The following is an 18504-nucleotide window of genomic DNA, read 5'->3' on the forward strand; positions in this document are numbered from 1 at the left end:
GTGTTTGGAGATAGGAACACTGGCCAAGAGTTGCTGGAAGAAGACATGGCGTCTGGTTTCATGACAGGGAATTACGAAGAAGAAGAAGAAGAAGAAGAAGAAGAAGAAGAAGAAGAAGAAGAGGAGTTTGGATTTGATATTCCGCTTTTCACTACCCGAAGGAGTCTCAAAGCGGCTAACATTCTCCTTTCCCTTCCTCCCCTACAACAAACACTCTGTGAGGTGAGTGGGGCTGAGAGACTTCAGAGAAGTGTGACTAGCCCAAGGTCACCCAGCAGCTGCATGTGGAGGAGTGGAGACACGAACCCGGTTCCCCAGATTACGAGTCTACCGCTCTTAACCACTACACCACACTGGCTACACCACACTGGCTCTCAAGAGGGGAATCGTATTCACTGTCCCCCACAAAGTTGTCCATTCCTGCGACAACCGTCAAGATTTTCGGCCACTGCAAACCACTGCAGCACAAACGAAGAATGTCCCTCAAAATGGCACATGCATAATGATGTAGGAGCTTGATGCTATGGAGGAGGAGGAGGAGGAAGTGAGCTGGTTTTTGCAATCAGTGCAAGAGCAAGTGCTGTAAAGTCTGAGGGAGAGGAATGAGCTGGAAGCTGGATGTTTATCCATATGCCCTTTTGACAATCCAGTCGCTCAGCACTGCAACACAGTGATGCTTCTGATGTAGTGTCAATAGATCCTTACTGCACCAGGACATTTTGACATACTGACCAGCATGCATACTCCTTTAGAGCAACTGAGTGTCTCTAGCAGGGAGAGAGATTTGGATTTAATGGTACAATTATCAATGGTAGCTGACATGAGATAAAGTCTATGAAACACCGAACAGGGAACACTGGAGATAAAACTTTGCACATAGATTCGAAAACAAAGATATCTGTTGTGATCTTTCCGATTTATTAGATTACTTGAAAGGGACTTTGGAGGAGACAAATGCAGCATCCAAGAATTGCAATGTAGGAAGTGAACATATGCTGTAATGAGAATGAGCATTTCTAGCCGACTGAGGAAAGAAGCCTCTGTATGAACACACCTTTCATCTGATGCTTCCTTACGGCTTCTTCTCTATGCCACATGTGAAGCAGCAACCATCAGTTGCTTCAGACAAAGGTGGATCTTTTCCCAGGCTTTCTCTGACTTATTTGACCCTGTCTTCATTAGCCTTAATTCTTCATTTTATACTACAGTTTTACTGGTAGTATTATTATTATTATTACTAATCATTATTTATTGTATTTATATACTGTCCTATATCTGGAGGTCTTATGGCGGTTCTCAGAACAAATATGCTGTATTGGTTGTTATGTTATTTTTAAGGTGCATACTGCTTTGAGATTTTAAAAATATTAAGCAGTTTCTAAATGCTTTAAAATAATAAAATAAAACATGCTTTCTTATAGCACTCTCAGAACTAACCTGACTGGTGCCACGGAATCACGAAAATTATTGTTAATTCTAAAAATGTACTAATCAGGTGCAGGTACAGTACAGAAGACAGCAAAGATATAAACATGTTAAGAACACATTCCTTTTTATTGGATGCTGGGATGATAAGCATATCAGCAATATTGGCCCATAAAGTGTGTGAACAAGTTTAAAGGATAGATCTAAATAAATAAATAAATGAAATTGGAACTAGGATTTCTCTCCACAGGATTATTCCAGCACTGACTGCCATGCATTCGTGTGCCCGAAAGTTATTTTGTCTGAACAGATCAATCATACATACTGCTGACTGATGATGCTATGTCCGGAAGCCAGATCTGGACAAGTCTCATGAATGCAGAGCATTGCACTGCAACTAGCTTTGAAATGCCACAGTTTGGACCATGGCTGTTTCTATGTCTCCTTGCCGAAAATAATGCCATATTCCTCCAACCCATGTCTGAAGAAGAAAACGGTAGTTGGCAAATTGAGACTCTGCCCAGATAGGGATAAGACAGGGGTAGGCAACCTAAGGCCCGTGGGCCAGATGCGGCCCAATCGCCTTCTCAATCCAGCCAGCGGACGGTCCAGGAATCAGCATGTTTTTACATGAGTAGAATGTGTCCTTTTATTTAAAATGCATCTCTGGGTTATTTGTGGGGCCTGCCGGGTGTTTTTACATGAGTAGAATGTGTCCTTTTATTTAAAATGCATCTCTGGGTTATTTGTGGGGCATAGGAATTTGTTCATTTTTTTCTTCAAAATATAGTCCAGCCACCACATGGTCTGAGGGATAGTGGACCGGCCCATGGCTGAAAAAGGTTGCTGACCCTGGGATAAGATCTTGTGATCTGGGTTACAGCTCTTATAGGCCTTTTCATGAAATTCCAGGCCTGAAAGGGTTACTTGCAGACTCCAGCTCTCAGTGCCAGCCTTTGCCCCCCCCCCCCAGAATCAGATATATAGCTGGACTGACAGAGCAGCAGAAATAGCTTGGAGAGAGGTCTGCTGCTGACATAGCTAAGTGCCCTGGAAACTCCTGCCTGTTCCTTTGGAAACGGACAATCTTAGCATCCAGATTTTGCCATTATTGTTGCTCCTGAACAGGCAAAACCAACAGGATAAAAGGAGAGTTCAAGTCAGTCTGGAGACATATTCAGCTTTCCCTCTCAGGGAAAAGTACATTAAAACAGCAAGTCAATGCACCCACAGAGCCTGCTCAGGGGAGCCTGGTTGAGGAAGAGCCCATGAGGTAAATTGCCACCTTTATTATCTGGGAAATTACTCATTTCTGTTGGCTCTTCCTGGCACTAGTGGGGGGGGGGAGCAAGTGAGATCACTGCTTACTCCAGGCCATATTTAACTTCTATGAATATTACTCACCTAGTTCATAAACACCCCTACAGCTATTTAATTTTCATTACTCCCCCAACACCTACGGCTGCTTGTACCTGCCATATATAGCTTTCTGTGAATTCTTCTACCTATCCACTCCCACATGCAGAAGCGAAACACGGACAAGTCAAAATCACTCATCACACTCACACTTGCCATCCCCACACAACCCTCTTCCTGCGCCCAAACTTGAAATTCCTTCTCCAAGGGAAGAGTTGGAAACAGAAAGCAACTGTTAGCTAGTGGGAGTGTGGGGGGCTCACCTTAGAGGACTGCACTGTTTTCTTGGCCTGCCTTGGCCTAAAAAAGCCTTTTTCTCGCAGACTCTCAGTGAGTGGCATCATAACCCTCATCCTTTTGCTCCCCAAGACCACTCTCATTCTCCTGCGGCAGTAAGCTTGTGATTCACTTACTCTGGTGATTCAGCATCTTGTACGGGAAATCCCACCTCCCTTCTATTTAAAACAAATAAATATAGTACATCAGCATGTGTTTGAGTGATAGTATGCATGCACAAACTTCAAGACAAGTATTTTTTTGTCTCCTTTAAACATACTGTCTCTCCGGCCCAACACCGGGGGCAGACCTTTGAACCCCATCCCAAGATCAAGAGGTTTCTGGAAAAGGAGATTGTGCTTTTGTGGACGACGACAACAACACACTCCCCTCAACTCTGCAGTCTGGTGCTGTACCAAGTACCCAGATAGGCACAGCCGGGTAAGGCCCACCCAGCTCACTCACCCAAGTCTTGGTAATCTAAGTCAGATCAGCTCCTTCATCCATCATGAAGGGGTTGGTCAGATTAGTCCCTTCATCAGCCCTACCAAGACAGAGACAGGGGAGGTGGAGCCCTGTTGGTTCTCCTGGATCTCTCAGCAGCTTTAGATACCAGAGACCATGGTATCTTCCTGGAGCAGCCCTGCAAACAGTGTTGGGAGCACTGTACTGTGATGGTTCTGCTATCTGCAGAGTAATTTTTGGCTCATCATCAAGCACCTACTTTGTCCCCCCACACTTTTTAAACACATATGAAACTGCTGGGTGAAAAAGATCCAGGCATTTGTGGATGGCACCCAGCTCTATTTGTTTATACCAACTGAGTCAGGTGAAGCCCAAAGTCTGGCAGCCGTCAAGGGCTGGATGAGAAGCAATAAACTGGAGCTGAATCCTGACAAGATGGGAGGTGGTTCCTATGTCCAGGAACAGGGTAAACAACCTGTTATGGAGTGATTCACACTCATTGATATGGAGCAGCCAGTGCTCCTTGACTCTAAGTCGAGAATGGATGTGCAGGAAGGCAAGGCGTGCACATGCCCAGCCAGGGCTGCCACCTTGCCCCCATAAATGAGGGACCCCAGGGCCCCGTGACATCAGCATGCCCCACGGTGTGCTCGTAGTATGCACACACGCTTCACGGTGTGCCGGTGTAACTCACGCATGCCCCAAGGTGTGCTGCTGATGTGTTGTGCGGGCACTCTGTGGCTTGTGTGCATGACGCAAGCATGCCCCATGGTGTGCATGTGTGTCACCACAGAACTTTGTGGGGTCCTGGCCCTTCCATCAGAAATACTGGGGAAGCTTGTCCCCCCTTGGCATCTATGCGTCCAGCTATAGCTGGTTCACCACCTATGGCTGTTCCTGGACTGGGATAACTTATGTAGCTACCGTTATTGATGCTCTGGTAGACTCCTGACTGGATTACTGCAATGCCCTCGACACGGGGCTGCCCTCGAAGAGGGTCCAGAAGTTGAAGATAGTGCAAAATGCAACAGCTCAGCTGCTGTATGGGATCCCAAAGTGGAGACGTATTACAACTATTCTTTGGGAGTAAAGGGCACTTTTCCCAATATGTCCTGCTCAAGGATTAATCTTTCACCCAGCATTGTGGTCTTCATCATAATGGCTGTCTCTGCAGGTGCATCTGCTGTGAAAATTCAAACACGGCTATTCTTCTATCTCATCTTGTTTGGTTGTATGACAGAGCTCAAAACTGCTGGCATTGAGCGCTAAAGCCAACAAGTGGGGTATCTCTTGCAGAAATTTCAGGGGACAGCCGAGCTACACATGATCCTGGGTGCCGGAGGGAACGTTGCAGGGTGCCTGAGACTATGACAGTAGGTGTTTTCCAATTTCACTCTCCTATGGAAGTTGGAGGCGCAGCTGTGATGAGAGTGGCTTTGACCCACCTGCTACTCTCCAGGTGTTCTGGATTACAAGTCACATCAGCCCCAGCCAGTATGGCCAAACTGGGAGTTACAATAGGTTGGATAAGCTGGATAAGAGGGCTCTATCCTTGTCCCCTTTTTCTCCAGCTCTTCAGCTGGAGCTTTAATAGCCTCTATTGTCAATTGCATAATGGTACCAATTCCCAGCCCCCACCTACACACACGCACACACACACGCACGCGCACACACACACACACACACACACACACAGAATGCAGTCTTCACCATCTGCTGCACAGAGCAGCACCTGCTTTTTGGTGCACTTTCCATTGCTAACGTCACTGGGAAAATCTTCTTATATAGTATGTAGAGCCAATATCCCAGAACAGCATACGATTAAAAATAGCCTCTTGTTGCATGTGGAACCCTACTTGCTTTATAGACTAAACAACAGAGAGGCAGATAAAGAGATTGCAGGTGGCTAGCCTGCGAACAGTTACGGCACGGAGCGCTGAAATCTACACTCCTGCTCTCGGATGGAGGAGGGATGCTGCAGATATAGGGAAGTTAAAAACTCTTTCCAGTATCACGCAACACAGCCAAAACGGACTGCTCACACTTTTCCTGTTACTTGTAATAAATGCTCCCTTTTGAATACCTTCAGCAATTTCTCTTCCCACTTCCTGGTAAAATTGCTTCCCATCGTAAGTACTCTTCCTTACACCACCATCAAATCATAGAATCATAGAGTTGGAAGGGACCCCAAGGGCGATCTAGTCCAACCCTCTACAATGCAGAAACATGCAGGTGACCCTTATGGGCATCAAACCCACAACCGTGGCATTATCAGCACCATGACCTAGCCATCAGAGCTAACTGGAATATTTTGTTTCCTTTAATGTAATGAAGTGTGGTACAGTCTGCTAATGCTACTATAATTCCATTAGCCTTTAAGGTGCTGCAGGATTCTTTGTGTTTATTTTAACAGACTAACATGGCTGCCCTTCTGTAATTTTGGTTCTTCTGTGCCCACATTGTTCTTTTCTGAGCAAATCCCCTTTGAACTAATACTAAGTTATTCTGACCAGTATCCCCAGTTAGGCGTCTAATCTTGTTCAGGGGATATATCTTTCCTGACAATGGTTCCTAGGGAGCAACAGGTTATAGACAACTCTGGCGTGGCCAAAGATGGCCTCACAATTCTCTAGGCCAAGTCCAGAATCTTGGTGCTTTTTAGAGCTTCATTCCTTATGCACGAAACAATGCACAATTCTATAGCCATTCAACAGAAGAGAAGGTCACCATGGACTGAATGCATTATAAACCATTTTGACGCAGGATAAATTAAACAACAAGGCACCAGTATACATGCCAAGAATTTCTAGAGGAAACTTGGCATTTAGCATTTGCATGACTCATTTGAGGACGGGAATGCACAGAAGAGATGTTGTGGAATGGTTTGATACTTCCCAGGCAAAAGGATATGGAAGTGTTAACTTCCTTACCTGGGAATGAGCTGTTCCTTTCTTTCCACCCACACCCTCTTGCACACACAAACACTCTGCACACAGCCTCCCTTCATCAGCAGAGCTGTTATCCCAGCCAAACGTCTCCTGGTAAAGGGATTAACCACTTCCAGGATGTTATCCCTAGGGTCTCATTTCTGGGGAGGTAATTCTTGCTTCCCCAAAACGGTGTCCATTCCAAAATGGATTCCCTGCCTTCTTAACTCACTAAAACTTATTCTAATCCACAGTCTGTCAGAAATAATGTTAACCTCTGAGCATTTTCAGAGTACATTCCTCTCACAGCTAACAGGTTCCCCCCCCACACACACATGTGCACACACCACACAATCTTGGATCGTACAGCAGCATTTCCTACTTAAATACTTTAACGCCTACAGTGGTTTCAGCCCCAGAACATCTCAATTCAGAAATCAAGCACTGAAACCCAGTCTCCCTACCCCTACCACCCTCTAATCCCAGGATGTACCACAGAATCTCACAAACTTCATGGAAAGATAAAGCATGCAGAGCTCCAAGACACCCCAAATGCTCTCTCCCCACCAATTAGAGCACATTCTTGCCCATAAGCAACACAACTATTGGGGGGGGGGATGTGAGGTTTGAGTCCAGGGAGGTGAACATGCTTTCTTTGCTTTGCAGACACTGACTTATTTCTGCAGGGGAAAACAATCAGTTCTCCTCTTCTACTTGACAGTGACAGTGACAGGGAACGATCACAGAGCAATCCAAAACACATCTATTCAGATCTAAGACACAGTGCTTGTCTTATTCCTCCTGCCCTGCCCTCTCCTGCAGATCCCTACCCACCTCACCCCCTTTCTCGCTCAAGGGACTCACCTGCGTCCGAGGCACCTGCGGGAAGAGATTGAGCGTCGTGGGCCGCTTGGGTCTGTAGGTGTCCATGGTCACTGGCGGAGGCTCCTTCTTGATCAGCTCAGGAGCCGTCCCTTCGTCGCCTGGGGTGTCCCCAGTAGCATCAATCAGGTCTAGCTGAAGCATCTCTGCCTGGAGCCGGCTGGCCTCCCCTCCACCCACTCCCAGAACGCTACTGGTCTGCAGATTCACATGGCTCTGCCAGGATATAAAACAGGGAGAGAGGGAGGGAGGGAGGGAGAGAAAGAATGAGAGCAGTAATAAGGCTAGGAAGCGGAGGAGGGTGGGTCAGGCAGTCGCATTTCATCAGCAGCAACTGTCTCCTTGTGAAAGGGCATCAAGGCTCCAAATCAAAGCCACCTAGAAGCGAAGCTGTCGACTTGTCACCGTATCAAAAGATCTTACAAACCACCCCTTGCAGCAGCCCTAACAAATAATTGGGACACCGTACTCCCACCCCCTCCGTTCACTGTTTAACAAATCATTTCTGCAGGACAAAGTCGGGGAAATAAATACAGATAAAGTTCTCAGGTGGTAAACCTGTGCCTGGACTGCCCCATTTTGGGATGCAGGTGGAGGCTCACGTGATGGGGCTGCTTCTTCATCCAAAGAACCCCTGAGTAAAGAAAACTGGATATCGAGGAAAGGGTTCTGACGTAGCCTTCTCAGCCCTATGCTTGGTTTTTCTGTATGCAGAGATTGGGTGCAGTCGGCAAAGTTTTTTTTTCCTGGACACTTGCCCCCTTTCCACCCCCTTTTTAATTTTTAGAAATTATTTTGCCAAGCACATACAGCAGAAGGTGCACAAGTTTAAAGTGCATACTGTATACAATGAGGAAGTCATTCGACCATGAACCTCCTTGTTCATGTGAAATCTTTTAAAGTGAGGTTATTTGCCAGACGTTTGACTTACCAATAGCCTAGGTTGCGCAAAAAAAAAACGGTTTCCAAAATTTAGCTACATATGCGCTTGCTGTTTTGTCACAATTCTAGCAACTAAGCAATCCAAACTTGGGTTTTGGGTAGATTAGGAAGGGGAAACCTGTAACCTTCTAGATGCTCCAACTCCCGTCAAAGATGATGGGAGCTGTAAGCCAGAAACATTTGGAGGGTTATAGATTCCCTATCCCTGGTGCAGAGGGCAAGTTCTAGAAAAACAAAAAACTGATCCTGACCTCAGCTGCCACCTACTGGAGAGTGCCTAGTAGTTCCATATTTAATCAATCAATGTACAGTCGTACCTTGGAGGTCGAACGGAATCCGTTCCGGAAGTCCATTCAACTTCCAAAATGTTCGGAAAACAAAGCGCAGCTTCTGACTGGCTGCAGGAAGCCCCGCCGGACATTTGGGTTCCAAAGAACGTTCGCAAACCAAAACACTAACTTCTGAGTTTGTGGCATTCGGGAGCCAAAACATTCGAGTCACAAGGCATTCGGGATCCAAGGTACGACTGTATTAATTTTCTATACCGTCCTTCATCTGGCAATTACAGGGCAGTTCGCAACATAAAAATACAAAATATGAACACCAAATACATAATAAAACCAAGAGAAACCAATAACTCCCCCTCCCACAAACACATTTAAAGGGCCATAGAATGTTAATCAGCCAAAGGCCTGGTTATAGAGAAGCGCTTTCGCTTGGCGACTAATGATGTGTAATGAAGATGCCAGGCGAGCCTGCCGGGGTGAGCATTCCACAAACGTAGAAAAAGCCCGTTCTCATGTTGCCACCATCTGGAACTTTTATGGAGGAGGCAATCGAAGAACGGCCTCAGATGATGAGCACGGGATCCGAATCAGTTCATATGGAGAAAGGCGGTCCTTGAGGTATTGCAGTCCTAAGCTGTTTAAGACTTTATAAGTAAAAATCAGCACTTTGAATTGGGCCTGGAAACTAATTGGCAGCCGGTGCAGTTGGGCAAGGATTGGTGTAATATGCTGAAACCGTCTTGCCCCAATGAGGAACCTGGATGCCAAATTCTGCACCAGCTGAAGTTTCTGAACAGTCTTCAGAGGCAGCCCAACACGTTGCAGTAATCTAATGAATATTAATAGCATAAGGAAATAATGCCAAGGCAATTTGGGCAAGGCAATTTTTCCTAACTCTTGTTAGAACTCATAAGGAATTCATTGGTAAGCAAAACCAAACCCCCAAAGTGTCTCCACTGAAATGCCTACGGACCATTCTGAAAATGTAAATATTATGCACTGGGTCACTCTATGACACAGGAAATATCTTTCTCAATGCCTTTCTGTGGTAAATGAGGAATCTTTTAAGTCTTTAAGGTAACAAGAGCTTTAAGTTAACAAGAAAGAAACCGTTTGTACAGCTGTACAACCATTTTCTAAAAGCCCCAGAGTGTCTTAAAACCAAAGAGCTAAAAGACAAAGATACAATGATTTTAACTCCTTGATACCAAACATACCCAGACTACCACCCGTACACTTCATCTCCTGACACTGTTCAGAGCACATAAGGTGGCAGGTGAAGGGAGCATGTGATCCACAGAAGAGTCTTTATAGAACACATAGATCCAGGTCACTCAAGCAAGTGAGCCAAGCCCCATAATATGCTGGAAGACAATCCCATTCCTTCTGCGTCAACAGCCACACTGTGGCTTCTTGAGGGAAATTTCTTTCTATCGTCAATATGTTAACTAGCCAAAGTTATCCACCACATATTCCTAAAGACCACTCACTGCACTGCACAGCTATAGCCACACAATGGCTTCATTTTCATATAATGCTCAACCAAACCATGGTTTTAGAGAGCGCAAGAAAATGTGCAGGTACCTAGAAAGAAAAGCCTGACTACTTCGCTTCTCCCCTGATCCACCTCCTCCTGCTGTGTTATCCTGAGTTAATCCACAGACTCATGATTTGTCTCCCCCAAACACTCTTAGGAAGCAAGGCTGAGAATTTAAAGGCTCTTGGTATGCTTGGGGTTCCCCATGCAAAAAGAGATTTTAAGCTCTTGGCCTTCCTTCTCAGCAAAGCCCACTCAGTCCACCTGCTCTGGGAATGATAGGGAAGCTCTCATATCTTGGAGGACATCCCACAAGCTCTTGTGGGAGAAACTCCACCCTGCCTGTGTATAGGTGAAATTGCACATGTTACATGTGTGTAAAATGTAGGCATACTACCAGTATATACTACATAATCTCTCAAATTACAGAAGGGAAATCTGTGTGCCTTCCAGATGTTGTTGGACTCCAACTCCCATCATCCCTGGCTACTTTATTAGCTGAGGCTGATGGAAACTGGAGCCCAACATCTGGAGCCACACAGGTTCTCCATCCCTGTTATAAATGTTTACTTTTGTGGCATTCCCAGTTTGCCTTACTATGAGAGCTGCACTTTTCTGTCAATTGCCCGGCCTTGATTTGTGATCCATTTTCTAGATTTATGTTCTTCGTAAGTATAGATTTAATAATATGCAGCTCACTGAAGCTGCACTAAGAATTGCCGCATCATGATTTCCATAGACAACAGATCATTCAGACTTCTCTTTTTCTTCTCCTCCCTGGGGTTTAACGGCACAGCAAGGCCAACAAAATACTACAACTCAAGGTTCTTCACGAACTTTTTGTGTGTGTACTTAGCCCTATCACTCTAGCTTCACCATCCTTCCATAGCACCATTTATCTTTAATCAGAATACAATTCTGAGTATTTTTCACTGAGAAAATTTCCTCATTTTTGCTTGTGTTCCTGATACTATGTTGGAATCATATCAGTCTTTCCTCTGCATAAGTATATCCAAGTTCCATTCTCAGTTCTTCCTCCTCTTCCAAACCCCTATTTATTCCTGATGATACAGCACACATCTTTAGTGCATTCATATGCATGAGCAGTCATCGCTTGCCTCTGGGGAGCTGGGCTGGGGATCATCAAGCTGTCTACTTTACATGGTGCACTTAAGAATGGCAGGTGCACTATGAAGTAACAGACAGCGCAGCATCAAGTTCCTGTCTGGAGAGATCCATTATCCAGAAATGTTGGAGGCCTGGAAAGGAGTGTGCGTGCGCCAAGAGAGGAGAACAGGCTATATGTAATAATGAATCACTTTCAAAACTGCACTGTAATTATTTTATGGTCCTTCCCAATTAACTGGTATAAACAAAATTGAAGGTTTAAAATATGGCACAATGATTACCATTTCACTTCTTTTCACTAGCATGGCAAACTATTCAAACTTACTTTGCACTGCAGTATGACAGAGTGGCTGCACAACCTCACAAACTAGCTTCCATTGTGGAAGGCAGTAAAACAATGTTAGACAAAACAAAGCCCTAAGAATTGGCAACTGTATAGCTTGATATAGGCAGTGCTCATGATTATTTATCTATACATCCAGCTATAGCAGTAGTGGGGAACCTCTGAGATACCTCTCTCCATTGCTCCCCTCCTTTAAAGCCCATTTTTCCTAACCCACCTTCCTGAGCCTCAACTTGTCTCATGTGGATTTTTAAGAACACACATTTATACAGAGCAAAGCACACTGGTGAAAGTAGACAAATGCATACTGGTGGTAGCCATCCCTTTCAGCTGTGCTACTGCAACCACAGAAGGTCATAAATTTCTAGTCAACCATTTGAAAGCCTACCATCCTTTCGTCTGCCTGACACCGTCTGTCCCAATTCTGTTAGCATATGTCTCAGACAGCCATTCTGTCCCAAGTCTCCTTCAGAACATCTGTAGTGGGCTTGAACTCTGAAAGGGTGTCAAAGCAATGTGGCTCTGGTGCAGATGTCGGTGTGTGTTGATACTAATCCATCAGCTGTCACATTCTGGCATTCAGGCATTTCTGGGCATTTTAGCAACATGGTCACATGTAAGAGTCTTAGGCTGTGTACACCCCAAATTTTATTCTAGAATCAATGGTGAATGAGTTGTTTTCCCTACATGGTTTTCCCTGCATAGACTGGGTTGTTTTCCCTACACAGTCCACACACAAACCAGATCTATTGCGTATATATTTTGCCCCTGAAAAGTGCTCATTGGAAAACTGTCATTCTGAAAATAAAAGCTCATTGCAGTAAGGTGGCAACCACCATTTCCTTCTTCATTCACTTGGGGCATGTGTAGAGAGGAAAAGCATGGATGATGTAATCAGGGAGAGGGTTTTAATATCAAATAACCACAGCCACCCTTGTAAGATGATAGTATCTAGAATCAATCTAGATTGAAAACAGCATGTTGAGAGCAAACATGAACGATTCCAGATTGAGAAAAACATATTTGTGCTACAAGCAGGTTAGTGTGTGCGCAACCCAATGGTAATCCAGTCTAACCCACTACCAATGCAGGAACGGCACCACTATAACATCCCTCAGAGGTGGCTTTCTAGCCTCTGCTTCAAAGCTTCTAATGAAAAGAGTCCACCAGCTTCTGTGGCAGCCTGCTCCACAGTCAGACAGCTTTAGTCAAAGAGATGGACAGATAGATGTGTCTTCCTAGCATGGGCCCTGAGGGTTCTGGACCACACATGTTGGCTACAAGCAACAAAACCCACACTTTGCAGAACAGCATCTATACTTTTCCTGGGGCACTTTTTTCAGGTCCTATCTCAGAGCAGAATTGTTTTGTTTCCATTCTTCCACACGCTCTCTGGCATGCAAACTTCTGATTAAAGCAGCTGACTGCGGCTGTGTATATGTACGTTTAAGCTTGGGTGCTTTTCTTGGTGAACAAATACAATATCTTAATTTTACCTTGCATGAACTTGCTAGAATGTGCCTTTCTAGTCTTCAGTTCTTGCTGAAATGTGTGGCTTTAAAGTCTTTAGTTCATGAATTTCCAGGCAGAGTTTGAGGCTGCTGACATCTGTTATTTGCACTCATGGAATCGTAGAATTGTGGAGTTGGAATGGTCATCGAGTCCAACCCCCTGCAATGCAGCACTCCTACAATTTTTTTTTTTAATGCAGCCCATGTCCAGTTTCTTCCCATCTGATCTGATGTCTACTTCACTCTGAAGCAGGGCAAGATGCCCTTTTCTATAAGCTACTTGTGATCCATTTACATGAAGCTTAATTTGAGTTGGAGCAAACCAGACTGGCCCCAGAATCATATGCAAGCACTCAACCTTAGGCCTCGTGACATAAATATGATCAGTACCATTGAGCATGTGTGGAAAGCTTCCTTCTCAGCATTAACCCACTGCTATCAGAGAACAGGACTGTCAGGCTGACCAGAATCCCCCAGCACATCTTATTTGAGAAACTATCAGCGCTTTAGAATGAAACAGACGCTTCCCAAACACAATGCAAGATGTTTCAAAATGCCATCTTCTACCCCTCTCAATGGCAGGTGGCACTGTGAGTTAAACCACAGAGCCTAGGGCTTGCCGATCAGAAGGTCGGCGGTTCAAATCCCTGCGATGGCGTGAGCTCCCGTTGTTCAGTCCCTGCTCCTGCCAACCTAGCACACGTCCAAGTGCAAGTAGATAAATAGGTATCACTCCGGCTGGAAGGTAAATGGCGTTTCCGTGCACTGCTCTGGTTCGCCAGAAGCGGTTTAGTCATACTGGCCACGGAAGCTGTACGCCGGCTCCCTTGGCCAGTAAAGCAAGATGAGCGCTGCAACCCCAGAGTCGGCCACGACTGGACCTAATGGTCAGGGGTCCCTTTACCTTTACCCCTCGCAATAGATGTGCAGCAGAACTAAATTCCATCAGAAAAAAATCGGTGATGCCATGTTCCATAAAGTTACTCTTAATTGGTAGACGATGGAACAGGGCACAGGTTTTATTACAGCAAATGATCCTCCTTCTATCTAGCTTTCCCCTCTGCAGTTGCCACCTGTTGGTCCAGAGAGCACGCATTTTATTTTAAAAGCTCTGAAGCAATAGAACTAATTGCTGTGGTCCTGCTGAAGTGGCAACTTTGCCCATCCTCCTCATCAACTGCAGCAATAGCAGCAAACAGGCTTTAGACTATCCCAGAGAAGATATGGGAGGAGGGCCGGTATTTGGACAGATTTAATGGCAGGGCATGGAATAGCATTCCTTCCTGCTATGCTGGAAATGGTGCTCTGATTTTGAATGACTACAGTCTGCACAATCAAAACTGGTTTCAAACAATTACCGTATTTTTCCGTCTATAAGACGCCCCCATGTAAAAGACACCCCCAATTTGGGGGGACTCCAATTTAAGAAAATGGGGGATCTATCCGTGTATAAGACACTCCCAAATTTTGGACATTATTTTTTAGGAAAAAATCCTAGTCTTATACACAGAAAAATACGGTATGTAGAATCCTCAGCTCAGGGTACTCAATCTCTCTCTCCCCCCACCCCCCAACATTAAGTGATGCCCCTTGGGGGAATTTTTGTCAGTTCCATGTAAACCATTAAGTCATATTTTAGCTTCTTTCAGAATTTCGTGTCTTAGGCATTTTTTTTTCTTGCTGTGATCACTCTCTCTCTCCTTTTAGCTCCTCTCTCAGTATGTCTCTGCAAAGTGCCTGGATACACAACATATTTGTTTTGATCAGTGTCCGTGTACTCTGCCCAGCTGTAACATAACCGGAGTTTATTCTTTAAAAATTACTTTTCATTTACAAAAAGAGAAAAGAAAAGAAGTCTCTTCTAGGTTTCTATCCCTTTATTGTTCTTCAAGCACCTTTTTGAGCTTCATCTCAAAACTACGTGGCTCAGTCACAGCCAGCATGTTCCAAACGTTGAAGTTCAGAGTGGTTAATTGGAAGTCGCCCATTAAGTCCTTTCCCCCCCGGAGCCTGAAATGTTCTGTATCTCATTTGTAGAGAACGCACTTCCTCTGGTGACAGAGAACCCTCTCAGCTTTTCTTTACATCTCCGCAGCTTTCTTCCCTCTAGCATGGCATACATAATAAATGCATCACACTTCTGCCTCTGTTGTCAGAAAACCATGCAGTTTTGAAACACCACCATTTTACAATCTCCCGTGGCTTTCACAGACAGCTCAAATTGCCGTCTGAATCTTTTCCGGCTTCTTCAACATGCAACCTTTCATGGCTGGTGGGAAAGATGTGCTTTTGTCAAGGGAGAGGTGCCAGAAAGGGGTGGGAGAAGCAATTTTATTTCATCTGTTTCCCTTACTACAGGCACAGGCAAACTCGGCCCTCCAGATGTTTTGGGACTACAACTCCCATCATTCCTAGTTAATGGGACCAGTGGTCAGGGATGATGGGAATTGTAGTCCCAAAACATCTGGAGGGCCAGGTTTGGTCATGCCTGCCTTACTACTATTAGGAGCATAGGAAACTGCCTTACACTAAGTCAGACCATTGGTCCATCTAGCTCAACACTGTCTACACTGATTGGCAGCATCTCCTGAGGGTTTCAGGCAGGGGTCTTGCCTAGCTTGACCTGGAGATGCCAGAGACTGAACCTGGGATCCTCGGCGTGCAAAGCAGATCTGAGCTATGGCCCTTCCCCATGGTAGGTCCCATTCACGTTCTGGCAGGTTGAATGCTCTGGTGCCAGCAAAACCAGGAAGGCTGGTTGGGATCCTGGAGCAGGAATTACTTTTGTACCAATGGGCTGCCATGCCCCTCCCTTGCTGAGGTACATAATACAGTGCTGGTTTATTTGGTTGTGTTTGCTTTCCATCAGCACTGCAGCGCTAGCAACATAGTACTGCTAGAGCCACTACCAAGTCACCCTGCAGCCCTTGTGGGCTTATTTAAAGTGCATTTCAGCAGATTCAGATCTAAGGTTGTGCCTAACACACTGTGGTGGTACAATTCTCACATGACCATTATATCTCCTTAAGTTTCACATGAGGAAATGTTTCCATGGAAAAAAAACCCAATCCAAACACAAGGTCTCATCTACAAAACCAGACTTTGGGTAGAATCATAAGTTCTTTCCAGACAACAGTTTCGATGCTCGGGTCTGTGTGATGTAAACATAGAGAAGTATGCCTCCAAGCATGTGCTGAGCTCCTTTCCTAATCACCGATTAACCATAACCACTTTGCACATATCTGGGATTAGGGAGAAAGGCTTCTATACAAAAGGATCTGTCTATCATTGAGGCTTGAACCTTAGCAGCTCTAGTGTTAGCAATTAGCTATGGGAATAATAATTTTATTGATTGGTTGGTTGGTTGGTTAGTTGGTTTCCCCAGCCACTCTGGGCAGATCCCAACAGAATATTATAAACACGATAAAACATCAAACATTAAACAATTCCCTAAACAAAAAATAATGCGCTATTGGAGTTTGAGATGTGGGCATAAAAAGACATGCAAGATGCTCTGGAATAAAGGGAGATTTTAAAATGAAGCCTCATAAAAGTAAAGGAACCTTCAGTACAATATAGGCTGTAGGCTCTGCCAATCAAAAGCTGAGATTATTGCAGGATATCTAAGGATGATGCCAATTCCCATTCGCTTAGCAAAACTCTCCACATAAGATGTCCTTCATTTAAGCGCCCTCAGATCTCATAAATGCTGCGGAAAGTTTCTCAAAGGCTGAGAACAGTTAATACTTCATAGATCAAGTCAACCCCTGCTGATCTGCAGCTGGGAATGAGTCCCAGTCTAGAGCCTCACGCAAGAAGGATTGCTTAATAAGCACACACAATAGCAGCAGCACCTGCATTTGCTTCAGGCCTGGGTGCTCCTCCAGGTGCAGTCAAGACACAGTGAATTGCAGTGACGTTGCCTCAGGGTGACCCAGACCCAGGATGCAGCATAAAGAGAACTGAACACTTAAATAAAAACCACAGAGAGACAGGCTAACCATTACTGCCTGCCAGTTTCCCCCAGCCAGCTGTTCTTGGGGTATTTTAAAGGACAACACCCATCAGCCCCAGCCAGCACAGTGATGCACCAGACTGGGGAAGCCTGGTCTAAGGACGTCCAGAAAATAATCATAAAAATGTTTGGTCCCCTATGATAAGAACCAAACTTCTTATCCCCTATGATAAGAACCAGTCCTCTCATTTTACAGGGCTTCAGGTTTGTGGGAGGGCAGGGCTGCCGCGGAGAATGAGTAAGGCTTAAGCAGATGCAAAGGGTGGAGATAGAAGGGGGTTCAAATTGAGAAAGGACATGTGTGTGTGTGTGTAAATGGCTGTGGCTTGACCTGCCAAGAAACAATTACCGCATCCCTTACTTGCCTATTGGGTGGGAATGGGTGTTTCGTTAGCAGTAATTAAGGAAGCACTGATTTCCTTACCCGTGAAGCCAAACTGTCCTTACAGTGCAGGCTGATTCCACACTCATCCGTGATTTCAGAGAGATCTTCATCCTCAAACTCTTCCAGGCTGATGTCATGGGTGAGCCTAAGTTAAGGCAAAGAGTGTGAAGTTATCCATCAAGGAAAGCTGGCCAAAAAGGAAATACAACACACACAGTGATGCTTGGGGCAATGTTATAACCCCTGGCCTGGATCCAAAAGAGAGAAGAGGTAATTGCCTGCCAAGCTAAATTAACAATTATATTAGATAATCCACTGAGCAGAGACTCCAAAGGAATTCTACCTTCTACTGTGCTGGTTATCTGAGAGTTTCCCTGATTCTTCTGTTCTTTGTGCTGCGGTATTTTCAACATTCCCTGCAGCCCAGAACACAGAGGCTGGTCTCACGTGGTGGTAGCTGATGAGAGAGTTGGGGGAGGCACTATTTTAAGTCCCTCCTTTCCCAACACTAGGGCTTACAAAAGGAAATCATGTTCTCAAACATGTGCAGAAACATCAATTACTCCCTATACCAGGGATAGGAACCTGCGCACTGGCATCCAGCTCCCATCATTCCTGACCATGGACCACTTTCACTGGGGCTGATAGGAGTTGGAGTCCAACAGCATTTGGGGAGCCAGAGATTCCCCAGCCCTTCCCTATGGGAGGGGTGTGTGGAAAGGCCTGCCTATCTATCTATCTATCTATCTATCTGTTTATAACATACATACCTGTTGCCAACCAACCAAAATAATCAAAGTTACACTTTGATTATTTTGGTTGGTTGGCAACAGGTCCCGTAACACAATTGTGTCCCATAACACAATTGCCTCCAGCTCCATGAAGCTTTTTATTTTTAAACCCTCTCAGCCTCTCACAAACCAAACCAAACCAAACCGCTACATTTCCTAAAAATGAAAGAACAT

The 18504-nt window shown here is 45.1% G+C and overlaps 1 protein-coding gene across 2 annotated transcripts in view; it reads right to left on the reverse strand.

Annotated features, from left to right (window-relative positions):
* MAPK8IP1 (mitogen-activated protein kinase 8 interacting protein 1) overlaps window positions 1–18504 on the reverse strand; it is a 60106-nt gene that overhangs the window by 17797 nt on the left and 23805 nt on the right. For both annotated transcript variants that reach the window (XM_033149244.1, XM_033149251.1), the window contains exons 2-3: window positions 17579–17684; window positions 7374–7607 (exon numbers count right to left, since the gene is read on the reverse strand). In XM_033149244.1, coding sequence (XP_033005135.1) covers window positions 7374–7607; window positions 17579–17684 — 340 coding nt within the window. The remainder of the gene's footprint in view (window positions 1–7373; window positions 7608–17578; window positions 17685–18504) is intronic.

Source organism: Lacerta agilis, chromosome 1 (genome assembly GCF_009819535.1).
Source record: "Lacerta agilis isolate rLacAgi1 chromosome 1, rLacAgi1.pri, whole genome shotgun sequence".
In the NCBI taxonomy this organism is placed as follows: domain Eukaryota; kingdom Metazoa; phylum Chordata; class Lepidosauria; order Squamata; family Lacertidae; genus Lacerta; species Lacerta agilis.